Source organism: Aegilops tauschii, chromosome 2 (assembly GCF_002575655.3).
Source record: "Aegilops tauschii subsp. strangulata cultivar AL8/78 chromosome 2, Aet v6.0, whole genome shotgun sequence".
Taxonomy (NCBI): Eukaryota; Viridiplantae; Streptophyta; class Magnoliopsida; order Poales; family Poaceae; genus Aegilops; species Aegilops tauschii.
In genome coordinates, this window is record NC_053036.3 from 85,469,849 (window position 1) to 85,484,492 (window position 14,644).

Sequence of the window (14,644 nt, forward strand, 5' to 3'; positions counted from 1 at the left end):
CACATGCTGAATTACATCAGTCACCATATTTCATCATGCATTTCAAATTCTTCATATATTATGTCAAATGCGTGTATGAATTACAAGATATAGGGGGAGATCTCCATGATTCAACTCTTCAAGTGTGCATTGCTTCAAAAGAAAATTCCTCACTATGCACATCTTCAGGGGGAGTTCTTCTATATCTTGCAATCAAATTCCTCAATCTCAGTAGTTACACATCATATGTTTATCCCCGTTGAAAACTTAACCTATATTGTCATCAATCACCAAAAAGGGGGAGATTGTAAGTGCATCTAGTGCCCCTTAGTGATTTTGGTGTATTGAAGACTTATAGGTTAAGACACTAATGTGTTTATGAGTGTACACAGGTCTATAAGTCTATGAGGAGTTTGATATTTCCAGAGAAAGTCGACCCCTAAAAATGAAGTTCTTCGACTGAAGACTTTGGATTTCTGAAGACTTTGAAAGTGAAGAAATTGGTGTGACCTTGAAGACTTGGTATTCATTCAGGAACATGAAGCGTGAAGACTTTTGTTTTCGCAGTTTCATTTTCTCTTTCTTGAGTCATAGGAAACACCGTACTGTTAAAGGGGGTCGAGGAAATACTAAGGAAAATTTTCCATGTGATGCTCAACTCAAAATCCTACACCTACCAATCCCTTCAAGTGAAGCCATTGGAAATCTCATACAGTTCAGTCGATTTCTTCAGTGACAGAGACGAAGTTCTTCTGGTCGTTGAGGAATTTGTTCTGACTGAGGAGTTAGGAATTCGCCAGTGCGGATTGCCTACACAGTGAGGAACATGATAGCCCTGAGGAATTTGATACTCAAATTTCTGACCGTTGCTGTGCTACGCGCCAGCTGTCCCAAAATATCTTATCCACCTAACGGTCATATCATTGAAGGGCATTTATGTCTTATCATGTCGGGCTGCTCCCTAGGCTATAAATAGCCACCCCCTCCAACCACTGGCTGGTTGGCTGCTCCCAGAGAAACTGACACTTGTCATTTGAGAGCATCCCATCCTCCGAGGACTTTGAGCGAAAATCATCAAGTGAGGAAAACCCAAACCCAAACACCTACAAACCCAAAGTGATTGAGCATCACTGAAGGGATTGATCCTGCGTGGATCCGACGCTTGTTACCTTTGAAGACTGTGCTTCTTCCAGACGGTTAGGCGTCATGGTCTAGAGCATCCAAGAGGAAATTGTGGATCGCCGAGTGACCGAGTTTGTGAAGGTTTGGAAGTCACCTGAAGACTTACCACGAGTGATTGGACGAGGTCTGTGTGACCTTAGTTCAAGGAGAATACGGTAAGGACTGTGTGTCCTCAGATTTAAATACCTAGCCGCTCCAACCAGATGTACAACTGAGACAGCAGTTGGAACTGGTCTACCAAATCATTGTCTTCACCAAGCCAACTGGTTCTATTTCCTCAACTCTTTCATTTCCTCATAACTGTGTTGTGCACTTGTTCATATCTGTGTTTGAAGACTTTCTCAATTTCCTCAGTCCAATTTCTTCAGTCTGTTTGTCTTCATCCTGTGTTATCCTGTGTTTACGTTTTCTGTACTCTGTGCTTGTCTTCATTTCATCATGATGACCATGCTTGTGTTCTGTTATGTTACTTCTGAGTACTTATTCCGCTGCTAGTAGTTCTTCGCTAAGGAATTTCCTCACCCGCAAATTCCTCAGTGAAGAATTCATAAAAATCGCCTATTCACCCCCCCCCCTCTAGTCGATATAACGCACTTTCAAATGGTCGATGCGTTTTCAGTGGGAGGAGACGTTCCTGTCGACGACAAGGCGCCTACGGTGACTTCGTAAATCTCAAGATGATATGTCGGCTCAGTCTCCTGAAGGTGCTCATAGGGGCAGGGTGTGCGTGTGTGCGTTCATATGGGTGACGGTATGCGTGTATGTATGAGCGCTTGCGTCTATACTGTGTTCAAAAAAACCTCGAGGCCAATGGGATTGGGGTGGTTGACTTAGAAGTTGTGGACATTTGACTTCCATGTGCTGGCCAAAATTCTATTTATTCATTTATTTTGGAAATTCTAGTCATATATGTCATTGATTCTAAAAAACTTTAAAAAAATCACTTCATTTTAGGTTATGGGTAGCACGGTAGCATCCAAAGTGTTTGCAGCACTATAACTGCTTTGTGTAGTGATAAAACTGAGACCTCGTATTTGGTGCAAGTGAGCATCAAATAGTGGAGAACACGCCTGAAGCAATGGGCAAATGGGCCAGCTCTATCTAACGAGTTCACGTGAGTGATTTTCTTTGTTGTTGTTGTTGTTGTTTTACTTTTTCTTAGGTTGCTTTTTGTAACCTGTTGTTGGATTCTTTTTACGAAGCTAAGCAATTAAAACATATTTAGAAAGATAAATATATTTCAAAAATCTGTGTGTGTTTAGAAAAGTTCAATGTGTGTTAAACAAATGTCGGAGTATATTAAAAAATCACGTACATTAAAACTCACTCTATAGAAAAAGTTCAGTGTGTATCCGAAAAATGTTCACCATATATTAGAAAATGTTTATAGTACAGAAAACTACAAAAGATAAAAGGTGCTAATATAAAAACTGAACTTGGGCTTTTGTCCTTCATTCATATTCATATTCATATTGGGCCCAGTTATCATCAGTCTAATCCAAGCACTGGACTTGGGCTGTTCAGGATTGTGAAAGTAGACCATTCAACTTGGGTCGGGGCCCAACGATCAAAAGAAAGAATTCCTCAATAGGAAGCCCATTAGTCAGCCTGTCGAGAGCATTTGTCTCCACTCGCTGCGTACACATCACTGAACCCTTCTAGAACCACAGAGTTTTCTTTTTTTGACGGGGAACCACAGAGTTATTCGCTGGTGAAACGGTGGTAGTTATCATGAGTTTATTGGAGTGTTCATACACGAAAGTGTCCTTCTAATCCCAAGCTCAAATGCTCCAGTAAAATCTGTACAATAGATATACTGGTATGCAGCATGGATCACTAAAATTTTTGCACAGGTCGCAAATCGAAGAGCTTGGTGCAAGTTATTTCCTCCCACGCCTATACCTTCACCTAAAGACACAACCTACCGAACAGAGACCAGGCTCCGGACACTTGGCACGTTTCATCTACCACCCTAAACCGCAATGCAGCATCAAATTCTTGGCAGAGATCGCCAAAAATTCCAAGGAAAGGCACAACCTGCGGCCATGCGTAGCTGACGTCGACTAAGATTCATAACACGAGACCCGCCAAAACCGAAACCCCTGGCCACCATGCAGCTCCAGCCTCCAGCTGCAGGGAAGGCAACAATCCCATTCCCATTCCCACGGCAGAAAGGCAGAGATGGCAACCTTTGTCCCCACGTCTCACGGACGCGTCGCCCAGAGAGCTTCGTTCGGACCATCCATCGCCCCCGCAGCCACAGGCCCCATGCCCAGCAAACCACCAAACGAACCCCTTCCACGAACCATAAAGCAAAAGGCCCCACAAACCACGCACGCACGGACGGGCACCGCGGAACTGTAGCATCAAACGAAAATGCACGGCCCAAGACGGAAAAACAAACGAAGGAGAAACGGAATCCGCCAACGCGGCGACCCACGGGAAGGTAGGAGGTTGGGGGGGGTGCCCTTTGCGGCCGGGGTATGTGCCACGCGCAGGCCGCGAACAGCGACCGCGGGCTATCCGCCCGCCTCATCGGCATCCCCCGGCGGGGCGCGCCCAGGAAATCCGCCGCGGCCAATCGCAGCGCGCGCAGCCCCGATCGCGATCCGCTTTTCTCACCCCCCGCGCCCCACCGCCCCGTCACCCGCCAACGTGTGCCGCCTCCCGCCACCGGATGCCCCCGACCGCCGCTTGCCAGCCACCCTCCATACTTGGCAAGAAACCTATACATTCCCGAGCTGGCACACTCTCCAGCTCGCTCCTCCCCTGCTCCAGAGGGACACGACGGCAGAATCCAATAACAGAGCAAGAACCGAGAGCCACCCTCCGAAGAGACGAGGTGTACTTGGATCGCCGCTCCATTGTTGTTAAACAATATACTAGGTGCCAGTGGTAGTTTTTTATTGGCTTGGGGGGGTGTGAGAGCCCGTATTATTTTATCCGGGTGGGGATAAAGATGTCGTCGCTGGTGTCCGCGCCGTTCGCCACGGCCACCGGGGCGCGGAAGAAGGCGCGCGCGCCCGCGCCGCTGCACTCGTTCCTGCTCGCCGGCCGGCGGGGGCGGCGCGCGGCGATACGGTGCGCCGTGGCCGGGAACGGGCTGTTCACGCAGACCAACCCAGACGTGCGCCGCGTGGTGCCGGCGGAGCGCGGCCTGCCGCGGGTCAGGGTGGTCTACGTCGTGCTGGAGGCGCAGTACCAGTCCTCGGTCACCGCGGCCGTGATGCAGCTCAACGCCGACCCGCGCCGCGCCGCCGAGTTCGAGGTCGTCGGCTACCTGGTCGAGGAGCTGCGGGACGCGGACACGTACGCCGCCTTCTGCGACGACGTGGCCGCCGCCAACGTCTTCATCGGCTCGCTCATCTTCGTGGAGGAGCTGGCGCTCAAGGTGCGGGACGCCGTGGCGGCGCACCGGGACCGGATGGACGCCGTGCTCGTCTTCCCGTCCATGCCGGAGGTGATGCGGCTCAACAAGCTCGGCTCCTTCAGCATGGCGCAGCTGGGCCAGTCCAAGAGCCCCTTCTTCCAGCTCTTCAAGCGCAACAAGAAGGACTCGAGCGGCTTCGCCGACAGCATGCTCAAGCTGGTGCGCACGCTGCCCAAGGTGCTCAAGTACCTGCCCTCCGACAAGGCGCAGGACGCGCGCCTCTACATCCTCAGCCTCCAGTTCTGGCTCGGCGGCTCGCCCGACAACCTCCAGAACTTCCTCAAGATGATCGCCGTCTCCTACGTGCCGGCCCTCAAGGGCGCCGACATCACGTACAGCGACCCCGTGCTCTTCCTCGACACCGGCATCTGGCACCCGCTCGCGCCCGCCATGTTCGACGACGTCAAGGAGTACCTCAACTGGTACGGCACCCGCCGCGACGCCAACGACAGGCTCAAGAACCCCGAGGCGCCCGTCATCGGCCTCGTCCTCCAGCGGAGCCACATTGTCACCGGGGACGACGGCCACTACGTCGCCGTGATCATGGAGCTCGAGGCCAGGGGCGCCAAGGTCATCCCCATCTTCGCCGGCGGGCTGGACTTCTCCGGCCCCATCGAGCGCTACCTCGTCGACCCCATCACCAAGAAGCCGTTCGTGAACGCCGTGGTGTCGCTCACCGGGTTCGCGCTCGTCGGCGGGCCGGCCAGGCAGGACCACCCCAAGGCCATCGCCTCGCTGATGAAGCTAGACGTGCCGTACATCGTCGCGCTGCCGCTCGTGTTCCAGACCACGGAGGAGTGGCTCAACAGCACCTTGGGCCTTCACCCCATCCAGGTGGCGCTGCAGGTTGCGCTCCCGGAGCTCGACGGCGGCATGGAGCCCATCGTGTTCGCCGGCCGGGACCCGAGATCAGGCAAGCCACTTCTACATCCCATTATAACTCATTGACCTGTTGCTCTGATTTGCTTGATCAATGTACTTTGAGCTGAACTGGGAATGCTCTTTCTTGTGTTCGATTCAGGGAAGTCGCATGCATTGCACAAGAGGGTGGAGCAGCTCTGCACTAGAGCGATCAGATGGGCAGAACTCAAGAGGAAAACTAAGGTATGCATCTCACATTGATCCACATGGTTGCTATATATTGGTAGTATCATCTCTTCTAGAGGTATAAATAGACAAACTCATCGACATATTAGGCTATTATTAGTTCAACTACTAGTTCCCTGTCACGCTGAAAACTGAAACTGCTTATTCGATTTGTGCGTCAAACCTTCAACCATGTTTAAGAAAATTTTAATGTCAAAGAAAAAGGTTTAAGAAAATTTGAGTCCCCTTAGGAACAAACTAATCAAATGTTAGCTCAACTAACCTAACTGTCATGCTAAAAACTGAAACTACTCGCTCAGTTGATCGATTAACTATTGTATCTTGCACCATTCACCCACTGAACAGTTTGTTATGTATATCAACGCCGTAAGCCTGCTAATCTGCTATGAGAACGAGATGTTAAATAAATATGAAAAGTCCAATGCATCCTGATAATGCCTATCTATCATCACGTCGAAGTTCAATGAAAAGTAACAACACATCACAAGGTTAAGCTAACAAATGCTAACTGACTGAACTTCTACTTACTCCGTAAAATGAAACAAAAGATCCTTTGTGGACAAAATTTGATACTTCACTGCAGAATCTTAAACTTCAGTTATGTGATCTACTTTCCACTTTCATGTCAAATTCCTCATAATTAATTTTTTCGGGTAGTCAAATTCCTCATGGCTGAAAACATTATACATGTTTCTTGGTTCTTGTATACACAGGTTTGCAAAAATAAAACCATAAAGTAATTACCTTTTAATTGTTTGCTGCAGATGGACAAGAAACTAGCCATCACCGTTTTCAGCTTCCCACCAGACAAGGGCAATGTCGGCACTGCAGCATACCTGAATGTCTTCAGTTCCATCTATTCTGTCCTCAAGGATCTCAAGAAGGATGGCTACAATGTCGAGGGTCTTCCAGAGACACCTGAAGAACTCATTGAGGAGGTTATTCATGATAAGGAGGCCCAGTTCAACAGCCCCAACCTCAATGTTGTTTACCGCATGAATGTGCGGGAGTACCAAGCACTCACCCCCTACGCCAACATGCTGGAGGAGAACTGGGGCAAGCCACCTGGGCATCTCAACTCTGATGGTGAGAACCTCCTTGTCTATGGGAAGCAGTATGGCAACATCTTCATCGGAGTGCAGCCCACTTTTGGCTATGAAGGTGATCCAATGCGGCTTCTGTTCTCAAAGTCTGCCAGCCCTCACCATGGGTTTGCGGCATACTACACTTTTGTTGAGAAGATCTTCAAGGCAGATGCTGTTCTGCACTTCGGCACACACGGGTCCCTTGAGTTCATGCCCGGGAAACAAGTTGGAATGAGTGATGCATGCTTCCCTGATAGTCTGATTGGTAACATCCCCAACATCTACTACTATGCAGCAAACAACCCTTCAGAGGCAACAGTGGCCAAGCGTCGAAGCTATGCAAACACCATAAGCTACCTGACACCACCAGCTGAGAATGCCGGTCTGTACAAGGGGCTGAAGCAGCTGTCAGAGCTCATCGCCTCTTACCAGTCACTCAAGGACACGGGCCGTGGCAACCAGATTGTGAGCTCAATCATCAGCACTGCAAAACAGTGTAACCTGGACAAGGATGTTGACTTGCCCGATGAAGGCGAGGAGCTCCCAGCCAATGAGCGTGACCTCGTCGTCGGGAAGGTGTATGGAAAGCTCATGGAGATAGAGTCACGGCTACTGCCATGTGGTCTGCATGTGATAGGTGAGCCACCAACTGCTGTCGAAGCTGTGGCCACATTGGTGAACATAGCTGCCCTTGACCGCCCAGAGGAGAACATATTCTCGCTGCCCGGCATTCTTGCTGCGACGGTGGGCAGGACCATTGAAGATGTGTACAGGGGTAGCGACAAGGGCATACTGGCTGATGTTGAACTCCTGAAGCAGATCACTGAAGCTTCACGAGGTGCCGTAGGTGCCTTTGTTGAGAAGACTACAAACAGCAAAGGGCAAGTTGTTGATGTTAAAAGCAAACTCAGTTCCATCCTTGGCTTTGGTCTCTCAGAGCCATGGGTGGAGTACCTGTCCCAGACCAAGTTCATCAGGGCGGACAGAGATAAGCTGAGGACCTTGTTTGGATTCTTGGGAGAGTGCCTGAAGCTGATTGTGGCAGACAATGAGCTGGGAGCCTTGAAGACTGCCCTTGAGGGAAGCTATGTTGAGCCTGGCCCTGGTGGTGATCCCATCCGTAACCCAAAGGTTCTCCCAACAGGGAAGAACATCCATGCTCTCGACCCGCAGTCTATCCCGACTGCAGCTGCCATGAAGAGTGCCAAGATTGTTGTGGAACGTCTGCTGGAGCGGCAAAAGGCTGACAATGGTGGCAAGTATCCTGAGACAATTGCACTTGTCTTGTGGGGCACCGACAACATCAAGACCTACGGCGAGTCACTGGCCCAGGTGATGTGGATGCTTGGTGTGGAGCCGGTTACTGATGGGCTTGGCCGTGTCAACCGTGTGGAGCCCGTCAGCATTGAGGAGCTTGGACGCCCTAGGATTGATGTCGTCGTCAACTGCTCGGGTGTGTTCAGAGATCTTTTCATCAACCAGGTATGAACTAATACCGCTCTGCCTTTGATTTGTATATTTTGCAGATAACTAAATTATTCATCACTTAACTCATGCACTAACGTTACACATCTGACCAATGCAGATGAATCTGCTGGACCGGGCAGTAAAGATGGTTGCTGAACTGGATGAGCCAATTGAGATGAACTATGTGCGCAAGCATGCCCAGGAGCAGGCAGAGGAGCTCGGTGTCTCGGTAAGAGAGGCGGCAACAAGGATCTTCTCAAATGCATCAGGCTCTTACTCGTCGAATGTGAACTTGGCAGTGGAGAATGCATCATGGACAGATGAGAAGCAGCTCCAGGACATGTACCTGAGCCGCAAGTCTTTTGCGTTCGACAGTGATGCTCCAGGGGTAGGCATGCTAGAGAAACGCAAGACGTTTGAGCTTGCTCTAGCAACAGCAGATGCCACATTCCAAAACCTGGACTCGTCGGAGATCTCACTGACGGATGTCAGCCACTACTTCGACTCAGACCCGACGAAGCTGGTGCAAGGGCTGCGGAAGGATGGGCGGGCACCTTCATCGTACATAGCAGACACAACCACGGCAAATGCACAGGTGCGGACATTGTCGGAGACGGTGCGTCTTGATGCAAGGACAAAGCTACTGAACCCTAGGTGGTACGAGGGGATGATGAAGAGTGGCTATGAGGGAGTTAGAGAGATCGAGAAGCGGCTGACAAATACTGTTGGATGGAGTGCAACATCCGGGCAGGTGGACAACTGGGTTTACGAGGAAGCAAATACCACATTCATTGAAGATGAAGAGATGAGGAAGAGGCTGATGGACACCAACCCCAATTCGTTCAGGAAACTGCTTCAAACCTTCCTAGAAGCAAATGGCAGGGGCTACTGGGAGACATCAGAGGATAACTTGGAAAGGCTCAGGGAGCTCTACTCGGAGGTTGAAGACAAGATCGAAGGAATTGACCGGTGAACTCATTTCACTGATCAACCAGTTCCAGCATTTGACCAAGAAGAAATATTCTTCTGCCTTGCTGAGTCGAAACTTGTATAATTTGTGATTTATAAAAGTTGTAACATGCCATACAGACCTTTAACAAAGAGGGTGGTTCGTTGTGAATGTAAAAAGGAAGCATGAGTAGAAGTTCTTTTTTGGTACTTTGCTGTCACATGTTCATCTACAGATATAGTAACAGAGAATGGAGTATCATTTTTAACTGTTTTAACAAAGTAACATTTGAAGTTTAGCATTCTTCGTTGTTATCTTTACATTGAACTGCAACGGTCCAAAAGGTAAAGATTTCACAGTAGGGAACAATGGTGTTAATGTGATCATGTGAGACTACTGACAAGGTAAGAATCTCTTGTTAAATTGAACTTACAACTGAAAGGGAGGATGAAGAGGAACAAAATAATAAATTTAACGATCGTAGTTTTGTTTCCCCTTCCCAACCCAAAGTATACAATTTTAGTAGACTCTAGTCTCCTGGATCAGACCAACTCCAGAAGAAAAGGATCTCCTGAAGCCATGACTCTGATTAGGTTTACAAAATCAATTTCATTCTCAACCTTCATAGGGTACACTGCATGTGCTTCAGGAGTATATATCGCCGAGAAAGTTGTATTTGATGGCAAGTTTGTCCGATAAGCAAGTTTTCCCAAAGCTTTAGGTTCAAAATTGCTCGGTACATCCATTGCAAGGAACACCATGGGGACTCCAATGGTGTGATGGATGTCTAGGTTTCCAATAACTTTAACGAGGTGGGAGAAGTCAGCGGTGTACCGTCGAGGTATGTAGAATATCTCACTGCTGCAATGAATTATTTTATCTTCACCTATGCTTCTTTTGTAATTGGCTTGATGATGAACTGGAAAACTGTCAACCGCCTTTTTTACCATATTTCCTTGGTTCATAAACCATTCATTGTTATTTCCCGGTAGAGGGACATCGGACCATGATTCCTTCACCTGGTGAGAACCAGAGAAGTTAGTTTTGAGAGATCAGAAAATTTGAATGTTCTATAACTCACAAATTTCACAAACCAGGACAAGGGTACGCACCTTGTTGGTTATCCAGAGCTTGGATTTATCAGCATCCAATAGGTTCCAATAATTTAGGACCATATGATCCTGAAGGAATACAAATCCTTCAGCGCCTGCAAACCGATCAAACACCTTGGGCAAGTACCTGTGATGAAAACTTATCAGTAAGTGGTTAAGCAATTGTACAGTTTTGGTATCCAAGCAAATGAAGCCTCACTGGATGAAGCAACAGTAGGATGTAAGGAAACATGAGGAAAATTTCAAGGTTACAGATCAAGCTGATTGAACTCACTTGTATGCATGTGCAAAGTTGCTGGATTCGACAGCAAGATCTGAATTGCCTTGCTCTGAAAGAATAACCACCGCCCGGAATATCCGACCATAGAGAAGCCTCCACTCAAGTGCAGTCCGGTCCACAGGTCCGGTGCAATGCACTATAAGCACAACATCACCAAAGTGCTTCCTCCATTTTATGAGATTGCCAATCTCAGTGCTTACTCCCCCAATCTCCTCCACCCCAAGATGGACAGAAGGCAGCTTCTTGGGGACAAACTCCTGCTTATCCCCATGACCAATGGCTGCTCTCGGACGGTCGATCTCCAATGACATCAACCTTGGCTGCCTGTACCCGACAGCGACCAGATCTTGCAGCCAAGCAGCCATGAAATGCAAATCCTTCTCCCACCAGAAGCCCTCCTCCGTCATCGCATAGCTCAGATCAAGAATCCGCTCAAAGAGTGTCGGTTTCGTCGACCGCCACTCCATCAGGAAATTTATCAGCCTCCCTACATTGACATGGATATCCTTCTCCTCGTCGAATGGATGAGCATGCACATTATCAGTGCGATGCACAGTCGGTGGGTAGACCACCAGTTGGCCCCCAATCTCCCATAGTATCCTCTGCGCCCAATATCCACGGATAACATCGGATGCCATCGGACTCACCGAGACCGGCAATGCCAGACCCCAGAACGCCGGTGCATGGAACATTGTGTTGAGCGAGTTGACTGGCGCCATCACGCCCTGTGGCAACGCGACCTTGGGTGCGTCTGCATCAAAATGGACATCGAAAGCCTCCATTTCCAGTGACTTTCGTGTGAGGTAGAACACGGCGTCAACATCTGGAAGGCCATTGCACAGCCCCTGCTGTATGAACTGCCCACCGCCGTACACCATCGTGTAGAATTCCTCGGCGCCCACCTCCCCGGCCTTCTCCAGCGGCAGCCCCCGCGGCCAGACCGACGGCTGCCCGAAGTGCACGTACGGGTTCACCACCGTGCGGTTGGGGTCGGCGTGGCTGTACTGCAGCAGAACGGAGCCGCCCCCCTGGCGCTGGTCCAGATCGACATCGAAGTGCCTGGTGAGGTTGTTGCCGGCCACGGCGTTGCGGGCGTCCGCGTCGTAGACGACGCGCGCGCCGCGCTGCACGGCGAAGAGGTAGGCGGCGGCCTTGCGGGCGTGGCCGCGGGCGGGGAGGAACTCGACGGAGCGGAAGCCGAGGCGGGCCTGGTCGGCGAGGGTGAGCAGCGCGGCGCCCGGGTGGGACCAGCCGGGCGGGGTCGCCTCGTCCGCGACGGCGAGGAGCTGCCACCCGGGGGCGCCCGCCAGCGGGCGGTGGCGCTGGTGGTGGGGCGACGCGGAGAAGACGATCCAGTGGGAGGCGCGGAGGTCCGGGAGCGGGGAGGAGGGGAGCCCCGGGAGGGGCGGCACGCGGGACCAGAGGACGGACGGGTACGGGATGCGGCGGGGGCCGGGGGACGAGCGGCAGAGCGCGGACGGGGAGGCCCCGCCGTTGAAAAAGAGGAGGAGGAGGAAGGGGGCCGCCGCGAGCGCCGCGAGGAGGAGGTAGACCGCGCGCCTGGAGCTGGTGGTGGCGATGGGGGCGGCGGGCGGCGGCATTTGGGCGCGGCGGAGGGGAGGAGCTCGCGGTGGCTTGGCGGCGCTGGTTGGTGGGTCGGCAGTGGCGGGGGAGTCAACGCCGGCGAGCGACGCGAGGTCGCGCAGCCGGTGGGGGTGGTTCTGCCGGAGGAGGGGATTTTTGCCGTTTCGGACCGGGCCTTTGCTGAGCTGTGCTGCTGGGTGGAGTGGGCAGAAAGGGCTCAACCTGTGTGTGGCCTGGATGCGTGAGATCTGTGAGACTGTGACGACTTGACTCGTTTGAATCCCTCTCCGAAAGTAAGACGTTGATTTGTTTGTAGAATTCCTTTTCAAAAAAAAAAAAAAACTTTGTGAGATAAAAATGATTGACTACTCCCCCCGTCTCATAATGTAAGTGTAGTGTTAAAAACGCTCTTACATTATGAGACGCGAGGAGTAGTGAATTGTAAGTGAACATTCTATGCATGTCTGTAGCGGCCGGCACAGACACAAACTCGCATGCTCTTTGGTGACCGAAGCAAGCGCCACCTAGATAGAGGATTCCAGCTAGAAGATTTTATTGAAGATAACACCATTATCAAAGCAAAATCAAACATAAGAAGGATTCTTGCATACACGAGAATAAAAACCGAGAAACCGCCACATCCTCCCCACAGCACCGAAGCGGTGGCTGAGGGTGGAAGAGAAGGGTTAGATCTTCGGAGCGACACTAGGGTATAGAGTGGTGGTTAAAAAAAGAGGGACTCATTGTCAACATACTCCTAGTCTTATTATTTGAGAATAAAGTAACTCTTCACAGAGACTCGAAGCTCTAATTTTAGGTTTGATACCATTGCACCTTATCGTTTTTAGGACTTTTTGACGTGTATGATTCTTAGACCGTAAAATAGTAAAAACACATAACTGCAGTGCGGTGTCATGTCTATGTTAGTCCTACATGATTTTTTTTATGTTTGATTGTATTATAGGAAAAAATGATTTTTCAAGAGGTTTGGGTGGAGGTGGAATTCGCAATGAAATGTAGTAGAAAAATCCTAGTGAAATAAAAGAAATCCATATGATTCTTTAAACAAAACATAAATCCATAGGATTCAATCCTACTAAGAACACCATATATTTTTTCCTAATGATTAGCATCCTCTTAAATTTACATTGGAATGCTTTGATTAAAGGGAACCTTGTCATTGACTCTTCGCGTAGATAGCGCGATGGAGTTGTAATCCTATTTTCATGCGTCTCATGTGAAGTGCATGAATGGTATTGTTTCCTTAATTTAGACATCAACTCAAATTCAGTTGTGAGATGCCCTATTTATTTTGTGATAATGGCTTTTCCCCAAAACAAATTGTGATGCGATGTACAATTATAGTGTATTACATGATAATACTTCCTTTGTTCCTAAATATAAATCCTTTTAGAGATTTCAATAAGAACTACATACGAATGTATATAGACATATTTTAGAGTGTACATTCACTCATTTGATCCGTATGTAGTCTGAATTGGAATCTCTAAAAAGACTTATATTTAGGAACGGAGGGAGTAATAATAATTTTCAACCCCTGGTAACCCCCCAAAAAGTACATTCTACATTTTAAAAATAAGAAAGTTGTTCCTTTTATGTTGGAGTGCACTATTAGTTTGCTAGATTTTATGAGCAAATAAATTCAAACTTGGCATGCACAAATAAAATGGACAGAATGGCTATTAAAATAGCACGGTTCGTAGCAATGTCCACAGTTATAGATGACGTTTGGTCGTTCTTGCAAATAAAAACATACTCTCTCGTAAGCTACACAATTCCATGGCTCATTTTTCACTTATAGTTACTTCCTTTTTGAGTTTTTGTGACTGTAATTCTAAACTCGCTATGCTAGCATATTTGCATAAGGAAGGTAGTCGAGACTGGCGATACCTATGGCGTGTCGAGTGGTCTCCAGCATCGCTAGCTAGTATGGTTGTCATCCCGGTGTTGGCCTAGAATGGCAGTCCCAACTCTCGACCTTCATATTGCATGTAGATTGTCATTGATGTTGACATCATCTTGATGAACGTCATCATTGTGGTCGTGGCATATTATTGCTGTTGAACACTCATGTGGCAAAGCTATGTGAAGAATGAAGGAAATATGCTCTAGAGGCAATAATAAAGTTATTATTTATTTCCTTATATCATGATAAATGTTTATTATTCATGCTAGAATTGTATTAACCGGAAGCTTAGTACATGTGTGAATACATAGACAAACAGAGTGTCCCTAGTATGCCTCTACTTGACTAGCTTGTTTATCAAAGATGGTTATGTTTCCTAACCATAGACATGTGTTGTCATTTGATAAACAGGATCACATTATTAGAGAACGATGTGATGGACAAGACCCATTCGTTAGCTTAGCATTATGATCGTTACAGTTCCATTGCTACTGCTTTCTTCATGACTTATACATGTTCCTCTGACTATGAGATTATGCAAC

At 48.8% G+C, this 14,644-nt stretch overlaps 2 protein-coding genes across 2 annotated transcripts; one reads left to right on the plus strand and one right to left on the minus strand.

Annotated features, from left to right (window-relative positions):
- Positions 1-3,502: 3,502 nt before the first annotated feature.
- Positions 3,503-9,408, plus strand: LOC109758055 (magnesium-chelatase subunit ChlH, chloroplastic). Its single transcript, XM_020316893.4, has 4 exons — positions 3,503-5,504; positions 5,613-5,695; positions 6,463-8,265; positions 8,369-9,408. Exons 1-4 carry the CDS (start codon positions 4,121-4,123, stop codon positions 9,221-9,223), a joined length of 4,125 nt encoding a protein of 1,374 aa, XP_020172482.1. The 5' UTR covers positions 3,503-4,120; the 3' UTR covers positions 9,224-9,408.
- A 165-nt stretch (positions 9,409-9,573) lies between these two features.
- LOC109758057 (probable glycosyltransferase STELLO1) lies at positions 9,574-12,393 on the minus strand. The gene is made up of 3 exons (XM_020316894.4): positions 10,586-12,393; positions 10,312-10,438; positions 9,574-10,218 (listed from the first exon to the last, which is right to left on the minus strand). Exons 1-3 carry the CDS (start codon positions 12,190-12,192, stop codon positions 9,742-9,744), a joined length of 2,211 nt encoding a protein of 736 aa, XP_020172483.1. The 5' UTR covers positions 12,193-12,393; the 3' UTR covers positions 9,574-9,741.
- Between the last annotated feature and the right edge of the window lie 2,251 nt (positions 12,394-14,644).

Excerpts from the sequence above, each read along its gene's own strand:
- LOC109758055 (XM_020316893.4), top strand. The coding sequence starts at position 4,121 with ATGTCGTCGCTGGTGTCCGCGCCGTTCGCCACGGCCACCGGGGCGCGG. Across the intron at positions 5,505-5,612 it reads CGGCCGGGACCCGAGATCAG|GGAAGTCGCATGCATTGCAC; the intron begins GCAAGCCACTTC and ends TGTTCGATTCAG. Across the intron at positions 5,696-6,462 it reads AACTCAAGAGGAAAACTAAG|ATGGACAAGAAACTAGCCAT; the intron begins GTATGCATCTCA and ends TGTTTGCTGCAG.
- LOC109758057 (XM_020316894.4), bottom strand. The coding sequence starts at position 12,192 with ATGCCGCCGCCCGCCGCCCCCATCGCCACCACCAGCTCCAGGCGCGCG. Across the intron at positions 10,439-10,585 it reads AACTTTGCACATGCATACAA|GTACTTGCCCAAGGTGTTTG; the intron begins GTGAGTTCAATC and ends TTTTCATCACAG. Across the intron at positions 10,219-10,311 it reads AGCTCTGGATAACCAACAAG|GTGAAGGAATCATGGTCCGA; the intron begins GTGCGTACCCTT and ends GGTTCTCACCAG.